The sequence below is a fragment of the Dama dama genome, chromosome 16 (assembly GCF_033118175.1).
Source record: "Dama dama isolate Ldn47 chromosome 16, ASM3311817v1, whole genome shotgun sequence".
Lineage (NCBI taxonomy): Eukaryota > Metazoa > Chordata > Mammalia > Artiodactyla > Cervidae > Dama > Dama dama.
Window position 1 is genome coordinate 40,092,533 of NC_083696.1, and position 21,757 is coordinate 40,114,289.

At 48.5% G+C, this 21,757-nt stretch overlaps 1 protein-coding gene across 3 annotated transcripts in view; it reads right to left on the reverse strand.

Moving 5' to 3' along the window:
* The window catches only part of SLC25A37 (solute carrier family 25 member 37), a 46,702-nt gene that overhangs the window by 5,422 nt on the left and 19,523 nt on the right, over nt 1-21,757 (reverse strand). Inside the window, exon 2 of one of the 3 annotated variants that reach the window (XM_061163870.1) lies at nt 1,558-1,786. In XM_061163870.1, the coding sequence (XP_061019853.1) occupies nt 1,558-1,786 (229 nt within the window). The other 2 variants (XM_061163872.1, XM_061163871.1) reach the window with 2 other exon arrangements.

The window sequence follows — 21,757 nt, forward strand, 5'->3', positions numbered from 1 at the left end:
AACGATATACACACAGGAAGGGGGGGGGAAAGAGACAGCTTGAAGAAAATTCCTTAATAAAATCCAGGCTTTTTTTCTTTTTTTTTTTTTTAAAGCAAATGGCCAAGGGGAAAGGGCTCAGAAGACCTGCCGATGGCAGATTACCCGGGTTAGTTTGCAAAGCGATGGCATGTCTCAGGGACGGCCAAGCCCAGGTCTCCTCTGGCCTGGCTTCAAAAACCAGATTCCGGCCTGGAATTTTGCTTTTGACTCTGGGTTTCCTCTCTCTGTAGGTCACACTGCCCAATAATCAAGACAACCGCTGCAAAGTGGGAGAAATGAAGGACACAGGCTAAAGCTTCAGAAATGCTTATGTAACCCCCTCCCTCCTCCACACACACGTAGGATCATCTGCAGAAATATCAGGATGCAACCAGAGCACACCACAGTGAAGCGGTAACTGCACTGGGCAGACCTTGACATAAACACAAACTCGCCTCCACGGGGTCCAGTGCCAAGGAGCTAAAGAGGCAGTTTTAGCAAAAGCGGGGCCCTGAGACCATGAACTTGGAGATCTCAAAACTGCAGACCTTGGTGACCGTTTGGACAAATGGAAGTAGGGGCCAATTTTTAAAAAGCAAAATAAATGTCTGCAAACCAGCCAGATGGAGTCATTTTTACCAAGGTTTGCTGATGGGAAGGACGCTTTGGAGAAGGTGCTAAAAAAAGATGCTCTGCCAGTTACATCTACCTCTCCGTTGCTGAAAAATAAATTTGTTAAAGACTCCTGGTGCCACCAGCCAGAGTTGCGCTCCAGACCCAAACGGAAACCAACCAGAACCAAACCCACAGGAGCTGAACCCAGTAAGCCAAGCCTATGTAACAGGTGCCTGTGGCCAACTCACTCCCCCTTCCACCCCACCGCCCGCCTGGCTCCCTCAGAACAAAAGAAAACTATTTCAGCCCTTGCTTGGTGAGAGATGCAACAAACGGAAGAGACTGGGGCGAAATTCCCAGATCCTCCGAAGTTTAGGAGGGAAAGGTCCTTTGCGCAGGAGCAAATCCTTCGTCAGCCATAAAACTTCTTGACCTTGTAAAGCTTAGTTAGATCTTGACGCTGTAGAGACCTGTTGGGTCAGTTTTTAAATAGTCTCAAAGAAGAAGCTGTCCACATAACTTTTTTTTTGGAATCCAGCATTCAAAAGTTTTGTTCCTATTCAGGGTTTTTTTTTTTTCCCCTAGATCTGATCATTAATTGCTTTTGAATGTTAAGAAAAAAAAAAGCAAAAAGGCAAAACCCACTCAACAATGAATGAAACACCTCTGTCACTGATTCTCCCCAGGCTTCAGAAAGCGAAGGAGGGGAAAGAAAAAAAAAAAGCGCGCGTGCATGTGTGTGTGTCTGTGTGGGTGTGTGCGCGTGTGTCTGGGTGTGTGTGCACACACATAAGTCCTTGGTTCGTAAGCAAGCGTGGCGGAGATGAGGCGTCAGGCAGCTGGGTCACAGGGAGGAGAACCCTGGGGAAGGGTCTGTTGAAGGAGAGACCTTTCTAACTCCAGACAAACGCTTGCAAATACCGTTGGCTAGGTGGCTGTTCCCCTGGTGGTGGAAAACGGCATTTAAAGTCCTTTTCATGTTTTCGTAGCAGGCAAAATACATGGCGTGGGCTGGCCCCGCGCCCATCATCATCACGTTGAGGCCTCGCAAGGGTCTCCAGAAGCCTTCAGTCCGTATGATTTTCTTGAGGGCTCCATAGACACTTGTGTAATGGGCTTTGGGATCTGGATTCAGACTCTGCATTCGTGTCTGGGGGAGGGCGACAAAAGAAAAGAGAAGGATTAACGAAGCTGGTCAGCAGGGAAAAGGAAGATCTAGGGAGGGAGGGAGAGAAAAACAGGTCGTTTTTTATAGTTTCACAGGATTTTTGAGTGAAGATAACTTTTATTCTTCTCATTCCTGGAGTAATCCTCTACCCCTACACACACATACACATGCACTCACACACACCCACATACACACACTCACATGGATTTCATTATACCCAGCAAAGCGAGTAAACGATGAGGGGAAGGATTTGGAGTAGAAAGAGGTGCCCAGACAAGGGCAAGCTGTGTGAGCGCATGCATGCCAAGTTACTCCAGTCGTGTCCGACTCTTTGAGACCCCATGGACTGTAGCCCACCAGGCTCCTCTGTCCACGGGATTCTCCAGGCAAGAACACTAGAGTGGGTTGCCATGCCCTCCTCCATGCAAGTTGTGTGACTTCTGATGAATCCCTTAACCTCTCTGGGCCTTGGGAGCCTCAATGAAAAAAACAAGGTTGCTGCAAGCACCAAATGAAACAATGGGTCTGAAAACTCTTAAGAAACTCAGCGCTGTTAGTCACTTGGTCACGTCCAGCTCTTTGCAACTCCATGGACTGTAGCCCGCCAGGCTCCTCTATCCATGGGATTTCCCAGAGAAGCATACTGGAGTGGGTAGCCACTTTCTTCTCCAGGGGATCTTCCCGATTCAGGGATTGAACCCTGGTCCCCTGCATTGTGGAGAGATGCTTTACCATCTGAGCCACCAGGGAAGGTGGCAATAAACTCAGAGACCAAGTCAAATAGAAGTATTATTATCCAAGAGTTCCCACTTGGTTCTCGAGACTCCTGTGTCCTCACTTATCTGAGTCCTCTGTGCTGTTAAAGTTTCTGTTCAGCCTCAACCATAAATCTCCTTGGAATCCTCCATCCCTCGCCCCCTCATCTCCTCTAAATACTTTTTACATTTCATCATTACAAGTTAGCACTGAAATATATGCTCATGTTCTTAACACACTGAAGACTGGAGGATTTTTGCAAAAACTCATGCCTGTGGACTTAATACATGTTATAACATCAACTCACTCCTGAGTCCCCAGCTGGCACGTCCCACTGATTTTGTACTTGCCAGTCTCCCAATCACGTGAACCTACTCTCTCTCACATCACACTGATCAATAATGTGTTAATTTTTTCCTAAGTATAGTCCTGCCTCCTGGAGGCAGACACCAGCCTTCCACATCTCTGTCTTCCCCATCACACGCCCCAGGCACTTGAGTAGGAGTGATGGTTAATCTTATATGTCAACAATCTGACAAGGTCATAGTATGCAGGCTGGCTCCAATTCCAGTCAAACATGCTGCTGTGAAGCAACATTTTACAGATGAGATTAACATCACTTTATAGATGAGATTAACATTTGAAGTCAGTAGACTCAAAAGTCAGTGAAGCAGATTACTGCCACCCATGGGTGGCCCTCACTCAATCAGGTGAAGGCCTGAAGAGGGTAAAAAGACCAAACCCTGATGTCCCCCAGGAAGAAAGAATTCTGGTTCTAATCTTTGGTTATAACATCAACACACCCCTGAGTCCCCAGCTGGCCTGTCCCACCGATTTTGTACTTGCCAGTCTCCACAATCATGAGAACCAACTCTCTCTCACACACACATGCACACACACACACACATATACCCTACTGGCTCTGTTTCTCTGAAGAGCCCTGACCAGTACAGCAGGTAAGAAATATTTATGAACAAAGATCACTGGCTCAGTCCTGCAAAAGCAGCCTTCTCCCCCCTGCTCCTCTCCCCCAAACACATGCACAGCCTAGACTAAAGCATCTCCAAACTTTGATAGGAATACCCTTCAGCCTCCAGACAAAAATCATACAGAAACTAATATATAAAACAGAAGAGCCTCTCTGATTTTAAATGAGACAAAATGCTCTCACTCCCCAAAGCCGAAATCCCCCCCACCAGGAACCTTGAGGCTCAGAGGAACAATGTGGAAACCAAAATGGTGGTCATTTTCAGACATAGGATTTTGCCAGCTAGTAAAACCACGAAGAAAATGGGCACACCGCAGGCAAATTTTCATTTTGCCAAGAAAGGATATAAACATAATAGCAATATAAGCAACAGGCACCACTACCCTGTTTTATAATCATTTCCTAAAAGACAGAACTCTTTTTTTCTGGCTGTGCTGCATGGCCTGAGGGATCTTAGTTCCCCAACCAGGGATTGAACCCTTGCCCCCTCCAGTGGAAGTGCAAAGTTGTAACCACTGGACTGCTAGGAAAGTCCCAAGACAATTTTAATGCTTCAAAAGAAAAAAAAAAAAAAAGTCAAGATTACTTCTGATTACCAAATTGGTCTTTAAGTTAAATTTAGCTTTAAAAATACTAGTTCCCTCTCCCTTTTTTCTACCACAGACAAGTGAAAATGCCCCTGAACTAATCAGAAGAAGCCACCAGACACTTGGGCCCCACATTCCCAGGGTAAAATGGATGGGGTCAGCATCCCTGTATCTTTTTAACTGAGTTTTTACTCCAACTCATTTCAAAAGGCTTCCCAGGTGCGCAGTTGGTAAAGAATCTGCCTGCCAATGCAGGAGACCCAAGTTCAATCCCTGAGTTGGAAAGATCCCCTGAAGAATGAAATGGCAACCCACTCCATTATTCTTGCCTGAGAAATCCCACGGACAGAGGAGCCTGACGGGCTACAGTCCACGGGGTCGCAAAGAGTCAGACACGACTGAGCTCATGCATGCACATGCAATAATGGAGGAGACACTATGAACAAAGACGACAAAAGGAAGAAGTGGGAGAGTGTGCCAACCAGGGCGGTAGCTGACTCAAAACCCAGGCCTTGCTCTAAAGCACACTGCTGGTGGGAGCCAATAATGTACACAAAATGCAAAGTGCTGTCCTTGGAGGAGGAAGAAATGGTGTTTCAGGGACAGCAGGGGTTCTCTAGCATTCAATTCTAAAGGATATTTGAAATTTCTCAAGTTTCACAGCAAATGAAGCTTTGTACTTCCCGTGGCCTTTTCTGATCACTGCTCTGATAAAAAGCAGGAGCCTGAGGCAGGAGGTGGTACAGCCAGGTGGCCCAAAAGGCAAGCTCTGCTATCAGGCAGAACTGATCTTATCACTTATGGTGTGACCCTGGACAAGACAGTTAACCTCGCTAAGCCTCAGCTTCCTCTTTCTAGAGAATGGCTGAGAAAATTAAATGCCTATTCCTAACCTTCTGGTTAATGACAATAAGGGATTCGTTCAAGAGGCTAAGTAATATGGTTCTTGTACATTGACTTCCAGAACGTTCCATGGAGTTCCATGGAGGTGAGGTTGTGTCTGAGTCACAGCACACTCTAACGCCTATTATAGTGTTTAATCATTGGGTGCGTGCGTGCTAAGTCACTTTAATTTATATATATATATGAAAGTGAAGTCACTCAGTCGTGTCCGACTCTTCGCGACCCCATGGACTGTAGCCTTCCAGGTTCCTCCATCCCTGGGATTTTCCAGGCAATACTGGAGTGGGTTGCCATTTCCTTCATATATATGTGTGTGTGTGTGTGTGTGTGTGTGTGTGTGTATGTATATGTATATATATATGTTTAGTTGTTGTCACTATATAAACTAATACATAGTTTAGGCACTGAGTTGTGTTCAACTCTTTGTGACCCCATGGTCTGTAGCCGACTAGGTTCCTCCATCCCTGGGATTCTCCAGGCAAGAATACTGGAGTGGGTTACCATTTCCTTCTCCAGGGGATCTTCCCAAACTAGGGATCAAACCCCTACCACCTGCATTAGCAGGTTGGTTCTTTACCACTAGCACCACCTGTGGGGGTAGGGGGGCAATAAATATTCGTTAAATGTGCGGATAAGCAAACAAACACACCCGCAACTTCAGATACCAAGGAGGGTAAAGCAGTACTATGTCTCTTCAGTTCAGTTCAGTTCAGTTCAGTCGCTCAGTCGTGTCCAACTCTTTGCGACCCCATGAATCACAGCACGCCAGGCCTCCCTGTCCATCACCAACTCCTGGAGTTTACTCAAACTCATATCCATCGAGTCGGTGATGCCATCCAGCCATCTCATCCTCTGTCATCCCCTTCTCCTCCTGCCCCCAATCCCTCCCAGCATTAGGGTCTTTTCCAATGAGTCAACTCTTCGCATCAGGTGGCCAAAGTATTGGAGTTTCAGCTTCAGCAACAGTCATTCCAATGAACACCCAGGACTGATCTCCTTTAGGATGGACTGGTTGGATCTCCTTGCAGTCCAAGGGACTCTCAAGAGTCTTCTCCAACACCACAGTTCAAAAGCATCAGTTCTTCAGCACTCAGCTTTCTTCACAGTCCAACTCTCACATTCATACATGACTACTGGAAAAACCATAGCCTTGACTAGATGGACCTTTGTTGGCAAAGTAATGTCTCTGCTTTTTAATATGCTGTCTAGATTGGAAGGAAGATATGACCAAGGAGTAAGCATCTTTTAATTTCATGGCTGCAATCACCATCTGCAGTGATTTTGGAGCCCCAAAAAATAAAGTCAGCAACTGTTTCCACTGTTTCCTCATCTATTTCCCATGAAGTGATGGGACCAGATGACTTATTTTTCTGAATGTTTAGCTTTAAGTCAACTTTTTCACTCTCCTCTTTCACTTTCATCAAGAGGTTTTTTAGTTCCTCTTCACTTTCTGCCATAAGGGTGGTGTCATCTGCATATCTGAGGTTATTGATATTTCTCCCAGCAATCTTGATTCCAGCTTGTGCTTCTTCCAGCCCAGCATTTCTCATGATGTACTCTGCATATAAGTTAAATAAGCAGGGTGACAATATACAGCCTTGATGTACTCCTTTTCCTATTTGGAACCAGTCTATGTCTCTTACCACCCCTAAATACAAGCACACTTTCCCGGAATTACCTGTCCCTCCCATGACCCTTTATAGGGTCCTGTCATTGATGAAAAGTCCTCTTTGGCTGCATTTCTCAAGCCTCTGTGAGCCTCTGAAGCAGAAGGGAGCCGAAGCAGCCTGTCCCTGGGGACCCAGCTGAAGCCTGTCAATAAGAAGTGGCTCCTGTCATGCCCACTCCCAGAGAAGAGACCCGCCTTGGGGAACGTGTGTAGCAGCGGCCCAAGCCTCCTCCCTCACGATGTCTAGCCTGGGTGGCAAGACCAGCCTATGGAGGATGGCCTTTCTCAGTCCCAGCAGACCCTGGCAAGCAGGGGTGTGGCCGTGTGGGAAAACACACAGCACTGCAGCGAGGAGCCAAGAGACGGGATCCTGGTCCTCAAGGGCTCCAACAAGGCCAGTGGCCTTGGCTGTGGCAGCTATCTCTCTGGTCTCCAGAGTCTTCAACTGGGAAACGAAGGGGAGGATCAGAACAGTGGCTAGTTATCAAAATCACCTGGGAAATGTCTAAAAATATCTGGGCATCGCCCCAACATGAATTGATTCAAAACTGTGTTTTTTAATTGAAGTGTAGTTGATTTACAATGTGAGGTTAGTTTCAGGTGTTCAACAAGGTAATTCAGTTTCATACACACACACACACACACACACACACACACACTGTCACTTGACTAGAGTCCACCAGGCTCCTCTGTCCATGTGATTTCCCAGGCAAGAATACTGGAGTAGATTGCTATTTCCTTCTCCAGGGAATCTTTCTGACCGTAGATCAAAACAGCACCTCCTGCCTAGGCAGGTGGGTTCAACCATCCTCCTATGAACGGCCAGTTGGGTGTCTGCACACTCATTGGACTTCTCTGTCCTCAGGTGGTGGACTACTCAAGGAGGGGCCATGTTCAATAAGCCATGCCCAGAACAGAAGCAAGTGGCCCCTGAGCACTGAGGACCCAGGAAGCCCCCTCTCAGCCCATGTCAACTCCCACACTGCCAGGCTTGGGTCCAGTGCCTCCGAAGTCCTGGGGCACCTGAACTTCTCCAGTCTGCCTGCAGGGGGCACCCACTCAGTGTCAGGCACGGGCAAAGTACGAGATAAGGGAAGAATGACAAGGATTGTCAGGAGGAGTTCAGAGGAGAGAGCAGGAGTCACCATCTGTACCAAAGGTCAGGAAAGCCCTCTCAGAAGAGAGACTGAGGGAAGCTCAAGGTGGGCAGAGGAGAGTGAGGCGGCAGGGACTGAAGCCAGAGAGGAGATAATCAATGGAGCCCCCCCCACCCTTTTTTTTCTTTTTCTGTGCCTCTGCCTATAAAACGTACAAATGAGGGCACGGCATTTTCTATCTACCTGTCGGCCAGAGAAGGAGAAAAGGTTAGGAGTGAGTGTCCATCAATGGATGGATGGATAAACAGAATGTGATCCACCCACACAGTGGAATTTTATTCACCTTAAAAAAGAAGGAAATTGTGACATGTGCTCAGTCACTCTGTGGTGTCCGACTCTCTGCAGCCCCACGGGCTGTAGCCCCCCAGGATCCTCTGTACTTGGGATTCTCCAGGCAAGAATACTGGAGTGGGTGGCCATGCCCTCCTCCAGATCTTCCCAACCCAGGGATCAAACCTATGTCTCTAGTGTCTCCTGCATTGGCAGACAGTCTTTACCACTGACATCACCTGGAAAACCTGATACATGCTACAACACGGTGAACTCTGAGGACATGATGCTAAGTGAAATAAGCCAGTCACAGAAAGACAAATAGTGTATGATTCCACTTATATGAGGTCCTAGACATCTCTAATTCATAGAGACAGACAGTAGAATGATGATCTGTCAGGAGCTGAGGGGGGAGCAGATGTGGGGAGTTATTGTTTAAAGGGTAGGGTTTGGGGTTTTGCAAGATGCAGAGTTCTGTGGATGAACAGTGGTGATGGGAGCACGGCAATATAAACGTACTTAACGCCACTGTACAGGACACTTACAAATGGGTAAGACGGTACAGTTGACGTTATGTGTATTTTACCACAATCTCTTAAAAGGGCAGGAGGTAAGGGTGACTACAAGGAAAAAGAAAATGAATGAATGAAGAGGCACAGAGAGAGGGCAGAAATTAGAATTAAAAAAAAAAAAAAAAACAGAAACAGAATTTCACCAACTGCTATTCCCATCCTGGGGTTTCAACTCCTGCCTCGCTGTCCAGCTCTCCTATTTCCATATCATAAACACCTATTCTTTGTATTTTAATTCTCCTCTCTTGGAAATTCATAACGTACATTAGTGCACCCAGGACTCTGGGAAGTTCTGCAGGAAAGTCGACTATGGAGCTTTGTTTCAAGGCACTTCAATATCTGTCTTTGGCCATGGAAGCCTCTTCTCTCTGAATGATGGGTTACACCTTGCAGAATATGCTTGAGAAAAAACACAGCTGTGGCCAACACCCTGGAAGCAGGAAGTGCAGAGACCACTCAAGGGGTTAGCAGGTTCCCCTGGGGAGCCCCTGCAGAGAGTAGACAGCAGGGAACAGCTTGGAAGACCAGATCTGAGAAGGGGGATGGGGGACAAATGAGCAGGATAAGCCCTGTGCTGCTAGGGACAGAGTCTTACTCCATGTCAATTTGCATACTGCTTTTGCTCTCAAAAGGGCAGAATGGAGGATAGAACCTGGGTCCCAAGGTAGCTCAGTGGGTAAAGAATCCGCCTGCAATGCAGGAGATGCAGGAGACGCGGATTTGATCCCTGGGTTGGGAAGATCCCCTGGAGGACGGCATGGCAACCCACTCCAGTATTCTTGCCTGGAGAATCCCAAGGACAGAGGAGCCTGACGGGCTACAGCCCATAGAGTCCCAAAGAGTTGGATGAGACTCAGCATGCACCCAAGATTAGGAGACTGGTTTTGCCACTCACTGCATCTGATCTGAGCAAGTAGCCCTCCCCACCCGGCCCCACCCACCACCCCCATCCCCCACAGTCCCAAGGACTAGAACATCAATTCTATAGGAAGGTTCACATCAGTGATATAAACACTGTATTTATTGAACCGGCTCCATCACGGCCAGCAAGACTGCAATGGAGCGGACAAGCCCCTTCCTCAAATTCTCCCCCAAGAAGACAGAACAGGACAAACCCTCCTTGCAGGCCTGTTCACTTATAGAGAGGGCAGGGAGGGAGTGGAAAATGTGTGTTCTGTACCAGGTGAGCTCCAAGGATCGTATAACATGGACTTCAAGTGCTGGGGGGAGAGCAGAGCCGGCTCAGCACCTGTCTTTCCTGCTGGGAGACTGTGGCCCAGAATGGGAGAGGGACTTGCTCACGAGTCACAGATCAGTGTCCCCCAGAAAAGAACCGCATGCTGGGCCCAGGAGGGAGCCCTCGGACCTTCCAGCATATCCCACAAAGGACGGCCCAGCCTGGCCCCAGCTCCCACAGCATCTCTGGGCCACTGTCCTCCACCTGATCTGGACAAGCTGGGGATTCCCAACATTTCTTTCTGAATCCCTCAAAAATAAAAACCAAGTAATAAGAAAACCTCCCCTAACATGCGGCACTTCCAGGACCAGAAAAAGATAATGGGAAATCTAGCCATCCATCCGTTCAAATGCAGTTGCCATGCTCCTCCCCAGAGGCAGGTGTGATAGGGAGGCAGGCAGAGAGGGGCGTGCACAGGGCTCCAAGTTCATGGTGTGAACGAACAAACGATGAGTGGGCACTGCTCCCATAAAGAAACGAGGGCTGCACTCCAGAAGGCCACTCAGGAATCTCTGCTCCAGACCCCTTCCCGGAGAAAGGATAGAAGGTTCAGGCACCCAGGAAGTGCTAGGAAAATGCCAAACAATGTTAGCATCTGTCGCCCAGTGGCTGTTTCAGCATTAGAAATCAAGTTGGTGAGTGTAATTCCCTCCCATCTGCCAAATGTTTCCAAGTAGCACTGACATCATCAACAAACCACAAAGCTGGACTTTGAGACCCGCCCCCAGCCCTCTCCCTGTTTTCTAAGCCCTTCAGCCATCCACCCATGGGTGCAAGGCCTCCCCCTGCAGCCCATTTCTACCCACGGTCCATCCACGGCACCGTGCGTGGGATCTATCTGCTGTGGACACCCCAGCCCCCTTGCACAGCTGCCTAGGCCAGAGACTGCAGCCAGGAGCCGGTTCCCACGCAGGCCAGGAGGGAAAGGCTTTTTTGGGGCACTTTCTAAATTTGTTTAGCTTTTCTTTTTTTGTGGGGAAAGGATTGTCTTCCGGAGCAAAGCCACAGACCTCATCGAGGGCTTGGAAAGCCCTATCTCGCCTTCCAGAATCCTTAGGAGGCATGTATAGCAGATGAAGAAACCCAAACCACATCAAGGGAACCAACGCACAGTAAAACGTTCAGCACTCGAGTTCAAAACAGCGGAGTCCTGACTCGGACGGAACCTGTGGCCTCATCATATTCATTACATGGGAGGGACTCCCGGTGGTACTTCCAACAGTCACGCCCTGGCCCTTTGAAAACATGTGCGGAGATCATAAAAACTCAGGCGTGAGGATACCACCAGCATCACTCCCCACACATGAACCAGGATCGGAGCAACACAGAAAATCCTGTAAGACCAGGGTCTTCAACGTCTAGCGCTTAAAGCCTGATGATCTGAGGTGCGTGCCTGAGTGCTAAGTCGCTTCAGTCGTGTCCAACTCTTTGCGATCCTATGGACTGTAGCCTGCCAGGCTCCTCTGTCCATGGGATTCTGCAGGCAAGAACACTGGAGAGGGTTGTCATGCCCTCCTCTAGGGAAATCTTCCCAACCCAGGGATTGAACCTGGGTTATATTTCCAAGTTTCAAATTCCAAATAGTGTTTTTTTTATGTCTCTCAAGTTGGCAAAAGTGGATACATAGGAGAATATACTTTGTTTCTGTTTTTTTTAATCAAAAGGATAACTTAGGAACCAGAAAGAATGACTCCTCTAAAGCAGCCTTTCCTTGCTTCCCACACCCTGCAAAGAACAGGGGGCTGCTGGGGACTGCATATCAGAGCATGTGGGGGTTGGTGTATGGGGGGGTCCAGGCATTTGCATCCTGAAAGCCTCTGCTGAGAACCCTTACATGGGAGACATCATTTTGCTGACGAAAGTTCATACGGTCAAAGCTATGGATTTTCTAGTGGTCATGTTCGAATGTGAAAGTTGGACCATAACGAAATCTGAGAAAAGAAGAATTGATGCTTTGAAATTGTGGTGCTGAAGAAGACTCGTGAGAGTCCCCTGGACAGCAAGGAGATTAAACAAGTCAATCCTAAAGGAAATCAACCCTGAATATTCACTATTCAGAGAAGGACTGACACTGACGCTGAAGCTCCAATACTTTGGCCACCTGATGCAAAGAGCCTCATCAGGAAAAGTCCCTGATGCTGGGAATAAAGGAGAAAGGTGCAGCAAAGATGAGATGGTTGGATGGCATCACCGACTCAATGGACATGAGTTTGAGCAAACTCCAGGAGATAGTGAAGGACACAGGAGCCTGGCAAGCTGCAGTCCATGGGGTCACAAAGAGTCAGACACAACTTAACAATTGAACAACAACAATATGGGAGCAGCAAAAGGGCCAGCTCACTGGAAAACTAGGTAGAAAAAGTGATCAGAAAAAGAGATGAGAGGTGGTGGGAACACATCGGCTAAATCAGGCATCACTGTCCCTGCTTCGCCTACAGGAAGCCCCAGGCCTCCTGGGGTTTCAGGGGGGAGGGTGGGTTCACACATAGAAGAGGAAACCTTCAGCCTCAAGCTGTCTTTTCACCTATTTCCCACGGGGCCCAATGTTCACCAAAGGCACACTTGCTCTTCTCATCAGACCAACCAGCCTCATACGCTTCCGATTATCTGCTGCCTCTACAGCTCAGAGCCTGGACTGCAAAGGATCCCGGTCATCTGTCATTCACACACATTGTCAGAACACAATCCTGCAAGTTTCAGACCCACTAGAAGTGTACTTAAGAGGTGCTGGTATTTCTAGAGACAAAAGGATACCACTTGCATGTGGAACCTAAAAAATAATACGGATGAATTGACTTACAAAATAGAAACAGACTCACAGACATAGAAAACAAACTTATGGTTCCCAAAGGGGAAAGCGGAGGAGAGGGACAAATTAGGAGTTTGGGATTAACAGATACACACTACTGTATATAAAACAGATAAACAACAAAGACCTACTGTATAGCACAGGAAATGATATCCTGTAATAACCTATAATGGAAGCAAATCTGAAAAAAAAAAAAAATATATATATATATTGCTATACACCTGGAACTAACACAATATTGTAAATTACATAGTAAACTAACACAATGTTTTAAGTCAATGATACTTCAAATAAAATAAAACAAAACAGGACTAAGTAAAGAGCTTCCCTGACGTATGTGGTAGAAGAACACAAATTCCACCAAGACAACCCAAACTAAGTTCTTCCTCGGCTTCCCAGCGAAGAAGCCACAGCACCGAACACGACTTCTCTTGGTAACAGGCCACAAACCCCAGAGCACCTTCGACCCAGAAAGGGTGGCAGAAGAAGGGTCAGTTGAGCTGCACCTGGAAAGAAGGATGGGATTCACACTGGCAAGAAATGGAGCTGTCACTGCAGTCTCTGTACACTATTTGATTCTTTGACTTAGCCATAGGTGTCACTTTGACTGAAAAAACAAAATGTAAACAGAGCAGAGAAAGAATATTCTGGCTGAGGGAGCTGCAAACGGGCTAGTGGGTCTGGGAAACGGAGGCGGCCTGTGTCAGGGGATGCAGCAGTAAGATGTGGATGGAGAAGGAGCCTGGAACTCAGGAGAGTGGCTGAAACCTAGATGATGGATGAATACACGTTTGCTGGGGCTTCCTTGGTGACTCAGCAGTAAAGAATCCACCTGCCAATGGTAGGAGACTCGGTTTCATCCTTGGTCCAGGAAGATCCCCTGGAGAAGGAAATGGCAACCCACTCCAGTATTCTTGCCTGGAGAGCTCCATGGACAGAGGAACCTGGCGGGCTGCAGTCCATGGGGTCGAAAAAGAGGAAGACAAGAATTAGCAACTAAACAACAACAACACATTTGCTGGCTGGGAGAAAAGGCAGGTCGGGGCGGGACCAGGGGAGGCCCTGCCTGAAGAGCTTGCTAAGGTGTTTGGAATTTACTTTCCAGTCAAGTGTTTTCCATGGTTACGTCCCTCACTTGACACAAGAGTCGCACTGAAGGCAAGCCAGCTGGGATCTGCCACATCTGGGAGAGGGCACCGGGCAACAGAAGCCCTCTCCACCAGGCCCCGTGTCCCACTACAGGCTGAAAGGCCACGATAACAGCACAGCCACGGAGGTCTCCCTCCCCGCCCCCAGGCAGCAGCTCACAGCACAACCTCGCCTGTGGCTCCAAGGATGCCATTCCCACATACCTTTATCTTGGGAGCCAAACCTGCTTCTTCTTTCCTTTCTCGAGAAAATTCTATAGCAGGAGGGAGGGATGGAATAATCTGTACCTGGCTCAGATCCAGAGTACCTAGGACACGCTCGAGGCACCTAGTTGGTGGCCCGCCCAAAGGATTAAATTACCTCTGCTCTAGAGGCAGCCAAATTCCCAAGATTACAGGTAACAGGGTTGGAATTTCCTGGGTGGGATTGGAGATCTCACTGGGAAACAGAGAGGGGGTTGCAGGGAGCTCTGGGTGCAGGGAAGTCTGGACCATTGGTTATCGCGACCCGCCTCGCCTGGCTCTAGTAAGCCAAGCTAGTGCTTGGTCCCTGCGTTCAAGCCCCATATGCGGCAGGAAGGACTGTGCTGTTGCCGTTTAGCTGCTCAGTCGTTCCCGACTCTCTGTGACCCCATGGACTGTAGCCCATCAGGCTCCTTTGTTTCTGGGATTTTCCAGGCAAGAATACTATAGTGGGTTGCCATTTCCTTCTGCAGTGGATCTTCCCGACCCAGGGATCCAACTCATGTCTCCTGCATTGGCAGGTGGATTCTTTACCACTGAGCCACCAGGGAAGCCCTGAAGGGCTGAGTGGCCTTAGGCACGCTGCCTTACTTCTCTGAGCCGCAATGCCTCTACACATAGATTGTTATACTAATCAAGCAGTCACATCACCAGCTAACTCTCCCCATTTTACAGACCAAGAAACTGAGGCACAGTAGGATAAGCAACTGGCCCCAAGGTCACAGAGTACAGAAAGGACTGGAAGTCAGATGCACTGGCTCCAAACCATGCCCTTAACCACCAGGCTACACGACCCCCACGTCCTGGAAAGGTGGACCGGGAAGGTCACTTATGACCTCCGGCTTCTCCCTCACCTCTGACGGGCCTGCTTCTGCACTGTGCTGAGTTGCTCAGCAGTGTCTGACTCTTTGTGACCCCAAGGACCACGGCCCGCCAGGCTCCTCTGTCCATGGGATTCTCCAGACAAGAATACTGGAGTGGGTTGCTATGCCCTCCTCCAGGGGATCTTCCCAGCCCAGGGATGGAACCCAGGCCTCCCGCACAGCATGCAGATTCTTTTCCGTCTGAGCCCCAGGGACACCTCCCCACTTCTACAGCTGTGCTAAGTCACGTGTACACAAGCTCAAGTGCAACCTTGTAAAGATCGAGTAGCCTTGATGCCTCAGAAACACCTAGATCCTTGATGCCGAAGTCCACGAAGGGCCTGGGGCGGAGGGCTGAGGGGTGGAGGTCTCCATATCCAGGCGGTACACTTACAGGCCATCAGAACCCAGTCCCTTGGAGGTCACACAGCATCACTGTTCTCCAACTCTGGCCGTCATCAGCCTCACCACGAGGCTCACACAGAACTGGGTACTAGTAGCTAGTTCATTGTGAACGCACCTCTCTCCTGGAAAAGACTCTGAACCACCTGTCCACTCAGGCTGTGGGCTGGAAAGGCACCCTGATCAACAATGAACATCCAGCACTCGGTCAGGATTCAAAAACGCCAAGACGAATTGCTCCAGTGGCCAGGCTGCTTGCAAGGAAGAATTTCACTCACCTGGCCTCCCAGAGGCCTCCCCGGACTCAGTGGCCTTGTCTGTGTCACTGGCTTAAAAACACCCTACCCACAAGTGAGGACAAGACATCAGAGGCAGAACTGGAAAAACACCTCCTTCTCCCAAGTGTTCTGTCTTCCTGGCATCTGGGCAAATTTGCTAAGCCACCACTGTGCACCGAAGAAGTTTAATACAAGTGTCCCCATGGAAGTGACCTGGGAGCACACGTTCACGCCCCTCCCCCACACTCACAGTACCAGCACATTGACTGTGTGTGTAAGAAGCAGAGTCCAGACAGTCCCACTCCCTACTCCAGCCCCCAAAGCTCCGCCATCACCTGTTCTGCATGACAGGGGTGGGGAGGGGATTTCCTCTGGGCTTCCGTCTGATTTCAGAGTTCTCCCATCACACCCATTCAGCTCACACAACACTGCCTGGCTGATGGGGAAAAAGTTGTGTGACTTGCCTAAGCCACCAGAGGTGGTCACCACTGCACCAGGACGGGACAGCTCTCCAACTCCCAGATCCTGCCCACCTGACCCTCCTTCAACTGTTATTTTGCTATAAAAATCCCAATCAGGGAATCTCAAAGAAATTTCATTCCATCAGACAGTGCCCAGGGTCCAAAGTCCATCCATTCAGTCACCCATCACATACTGAGCCCTGACAGCATGCCAGACTCCGTTCTTAGGATATGGGGACACAGTAATGGCCCCATCCTCAACCACTGCACTATTTTTGAGCTGCACACGTTTGGCAAAGTTACTAAAATTCTTTGCCTTTCAGTGGCCTCATGGGTGAAAATCTCTACTTCATATGCTTCTGGAAATGAATAACAAATATGTGTCTCTTGTGTCTCCTGCATTGGCAGGTGAATTCTTTACCACTAGCACCACCTGGGAAGCCCAAGTGAGAAAATATAATAAGAAGTACATTACTTTGTGGACATCACCTTGCTGACAAAGGTCAGCAAGTCAAAGCTATGGTTTTGCTATGTATAGTCAAAGCTATGGTTTTTCCAAGAGTCATGTACGGATATGAGAGTTGAACCATAAAGAAGGCTGAGCACCAAGGAATTGATGCTTTCGAATTGTGATGCAGAAGACTCTTGAGAGTCCCTTAGACAGCAGGAAATCCACCCTGAGTATTCATTGGAAGGACTGATGCTGCAGCTCTAATACTTGGCTACCTGATGCAAAGAGCTGACTCTTTGGAAAAGACCCTGATGCTGGGAAAGATTGAGGGCAGGAGGAGAAGGAAGTGACAGAGGATGAGATGGTTGGATGGCATCATCAACTCAATGGACATAAGTTTGAGGAAACTCCTGGAGATAGTAAAGGACAGGGAAGCCTGGCGTGCTGTAGTCCTTGGGGTTGTAAAGAGTCGGACACAACTTAGCAACTGAACAACAAGAAAAGCACATTAACCACCGAGCACAGTAGAGGAGGTGCTTGGTAAGTGTGACCATTACTGAAAGTTTTTGTAAAAGGGCTCCAGCAAGTATGGAGTCACCTGTGTTAATACAAATGTCTTTGAAATATCATTAAGAACCACCACCCAAACTAGCTTAATCTTGCCTAGATAGGAGATGTGGGTATTTTTCCCTGTTTGCTCATAAATGGCTTTTTGGCACAAAGGATGTTCATCACAGGCTTGAACTGAATCATTGAGACTACAGAATCAGATAGGCCAGAAATTAAAGAGAGCCCAGGGTCCCAGAAGGAAGCTACCAGCCACAGGGCACCAAGGACCCCAGGCCACAGTGCCTACAACCTCACAACAGAGGGACAGGGCACTTTCCTAGAAGTCCAGTGGTTAGGACTCTGAACGTCCACTGCAGGGGGCATGGGTTTGATCCCTGGCCCATAACTAAGATCCCGCATGCCACACGGTGTGGTAAAATAAATAAAAATAAAGGGCTGGGGACTTTCCTGGTGGTCCAGCAGCAAGAAATCTGCCTGCCAACGCAGGGGACACAGGTTGATCCCCCTTCTGGGAAGAATCCATATGCCACGGAATAACTAAGCCTGTGCAACACAACTCCTGAGCTCCAGAGCCCACACTCTGCAACAAGAAGCCTCGCACCCAAACTGGAAAGCAGCCCCCACTCGCTGCAACTAGAGAAAGCCTGCAAGCAGCGATGAAGACCCAGCACAGCCAAAAATAAACAAATAAATACTTTTTAAAAAGAAATAAATAGCAATGGAATCCCCACTCTAACCCCCTCCGACCAGAAAGAGGCTGGACAAAGGGGAGGTGGCCCTTTGGTTTCCAATGGAGTCAGACCCTCAAAGACCAGCAGAACAGGCTCCGGGGCCCCATGTGACCTACATCGCAGCCCGGCAGCTTCCTCCTCCCACCTTGGCACCTTTGACAAGTTACTCAATCCCTCCCAGCCTGTTTCCTTCTCTGGAAATGACGCTCATCGCAGCAGCCACCTTCTAGTCTCTGTGAAGATTATAAAGTACAATGAATGAAAAGCCCTCTGCCTGGGGTCTGGCATCCAGCTGCTGGGGCTTTTATTTATGTTTTTGGTTCTTTTTGGTGGGGGTGTTAGTCACTCAGTCGTGTCTGACTCTTGGTACCATAGACTGTAGCCTGCCAGGCTCCTCTGTCCATGGAATTCTCCAGGCAAGAATATTGGAGGGGGTAGCCATTCCCTTCTCCAGGGGATCTTCCCAACCAGGGACTGAACCCAGGTCTCCTGCATTGCAGGCAGATTCCCTGAGCCACCAGGGAATTCCCAATTTGGTGGGGATGGGGAGGAGATAAATAGCAAATTCCTAGGAAGATGTCATTTTTACTCGAATTGCTTCACAAGATTACCTCCTAGAGAAGGATGCCCCCAGAATCCACCCTGATTGGAAGCAACACCCCACAAATCACTATTTGGATGAGATGACCTGAGCCACTGTTGGGAGTGACGGGCAGCCCTTTCGTTCTCCCTGCCTCTCTTAACAGAAGAGAATCTGAAGCTCAGGAAAGTGAAGGGATTTGCACATAATAGCCTCTAAGGGTCTCAGTCCCTCCCACCCACTCCGTTTCCACATTTACCTTCCTTTGCTCCCCAATTCTAAATGAATGGAACCTGCTGCTTACATTAATCCTGATTATGTAAGGAAGGAAACTTGGAGAGTCAGAGAGGAAGGAGGGAAAATCTAGTGTCAGTTTACACTAGTGCAAAGGGCCCAAGATGAAAGGGCTGCAGAAAGTTCACTAAGAGCCCAGGACAGTTCAGACCTTTACCTGGTGCTGAAGTCCAGGGCCCCGGCCAGGGTAAGGCCCTGAAGTGCCAAGGTCCCCTGGCACTGCTGACTGGCACCCATTCCTGCACGGTCACCACAGGGTGAAGGCCCGCCCCAGCGCTCGAGCACCCGCCACCCTCTGAACGGCAGAGAAGCAGGCAGCCGGGGCCACATTGAGCTACAGGGCTGGGCCCGGGGCGCCCTGTGAGGGCTCTGCTTCCTCCCCCGTGCCCTGCCCGCAGGGGGGCAGGCTCTCAGGGCCCTCAGATTCTGGGCATAAGCAAACCCACATGGTACTGCCGGGCACAGATGTTTCCAAAAATGTCTCTTTCCCAAACAGGGGCGACCCCCAAAATGTTCTCACACAGAAAGGAGAGAGTCCTGCGCCGAGAGTCAGAAAACCTCAATTCCCATCCAGCTTTGCCCACAAGTCCCTAAGGAACTCCCGGCTGGTATCCACAGGAATTCCCACCAGCAGGTAAGCCTGAGATGTGAGAGATTCCTCTGTCTAGTCACCCACCCATTACAATTGCAAATACCTGTCCAATGAATGGGCTTCTCCGGTGGAGCTAGTGGTAAAGAACCCACCTGTCAATGTAGGAGATGGAAGAGACATGAGTTCAATCCCTGGATCAGGAAGATTCCCTGGAGGAGGGCATGGCAACCCCCACCAGTATTCTTGCCTGGAGAATCCCATGGGCAGGGAAGCCTGATGGGCTACAGCCCACAGGGTCGCACAGAGGCGGACACGACTAAAGCTGACTTAGCATGCACACACATCCGGTGAATAGAGTCAATAGATGATCTCTAAGACTAAGTCTTAGTCTCATCTTAGACGATCTCTAAGTCTTAGAGATCTTTAATCTTACAGTCTCTAAGTCTTAGATGATCTCTAAGTCTCTTTTTGACTTCTAACATTCTAAATCTATAAAACCACTAGAGTCCTCTGGAAAGCAAATGCTTGGGAGGGGGAGTGTTTAATCTGATGCATGCCTGTGTATTCAGTCGATAAGTCGTTTCCAATTCTTTGCAATCCCATGGACTGTAGCCCACCAAACTCCTCTGTCCATGGGGTTTTCCAGGCAAGAATACTGGAGTGGGTTACCATTTTCTTCTCCAGGGGATCTTTCTGACCCAGGGACTGAACCCGAATCTTTTGCGTCTCCTTCATTGGCAGGCAGATTCTTTACCACTGAGCCACCAGCAAATGTACGTTACGTTAGATACGATACATCTATACTATAGAACCACGGCTTAAAAACACTTGTATTGGACTTCCCTGGTGACACAGTGGATAAGAATCCACCTGCCAATGGAGGAGACACGGGTTCCATCCTCGGTCCGGGAAGATTCACATGCAAGAGAGGCCACCGTAATGCGGGGCCTGTGCCCCAAAAGAGGAGCTCCCCTCACCACCACTAGAGAAAGCTCACACAAAGCACCAAAGACCCAGAACAGCCAAAAGTAAAAAACAGACAAATAAAAATTTAAAACACTGTATTTAAAAAAAAAAAAAAGAATTCCAGCAGAGATTAGAACCCATGTGCATTGCCAGTGGGAATGTAAAAAAGTACAGCCCCCATGGAAAACAGTACGGAAGTTCCTTAAAGAATTAAAAATAGAACTACCACATGATCCAGCCATCCCACCTCTGGGTATAGATCCAGATGAACTGAAAGCAGAGTCCCAAAGACATATATATATACACCCATGTTCACAGCAGTATTCTTCACAATAGCCAAAAAGTGGAAGCAACCCAAGTGCCCATCCATGGATGAATGAATAAACAAAAGGCAATATTATCCAGGCAATGCTATACTATTCAGCCTCAAAAAGGAAAGAAATTCTGACATGTGCTACAGCACAGATGAACCTCAAAGAAATGATGCTTAGTGAAATAAACTGGTCACAAAAAGATAAACAGTGTATGATTGCACCTAGATGTGGTATCTGGAATAGTCAAACGCAAAGTGACAGAAAGTAGAATGGTGGCTGCCAGGGGGCTGGGGACAACGAGGCGATGCTGTTTAATGGGGACAGTTTCAGTTGGCAAAGATGAGAAAAGTTCTGGAGGTGGATGGGGATGATGGTTGTACAATAATGTCGATACACCACAGTAGTGAAATGCACACTGGAAAAAGGCTAAGATGGCAAGTTTTATGTGTATTTTAACCACAGCTTTTTAAATTATAAGACATTTTTAAATTGAAAATAATTTTTCTAATAACCACAATTTTTAAACACTAGCCATCTAATCAATAGCTCACTCCACGTGCATTTCTGAAATCAGTCTGAAGTGTGGCCACAATCCAATAATTTCCTGAGGTTTCCTTGAACACCTGGGAGGGCAGTTTGGGGTTTGTTTATCTGTTCTGTGAAGGTGGTCAGGGGTCTCAAATGCACCACGTAACCCCCACGGACACAGTAACATTCCCAGCCTCGGAAGGAAGTACCTGGAAATTCCACCCAAGATGGAACGAAGGCAGAAGCTTTGATGGAAGATAGAAAGGCTTTGGGGCTTCCCGGGTGGCACTGTGGTAAAAAATCTGCCTGCCAATGGAGGAGACGCAAGAGACGTAGGTTCCATCTCTGGGTTGGGAAGATCCCCTGGAGGAGGGCATGGCAATCCGCTCTAGTATTCTTGCCTGGAGAATCCCAAGGACAGAGGAGCCTGGCGGGCTCCACTCCATGGGGTCGCAAAGATTCGGACACGACTGAGCAGCTAAACACACACCCAACAGAAAGGCTTAAGATGCAGAGCTGGGATGCTCGCCCTTTTCCCCAGGCCGACGCCCGGCCTGGCCGATGCAGTGCTTCCCTGCCCAGCA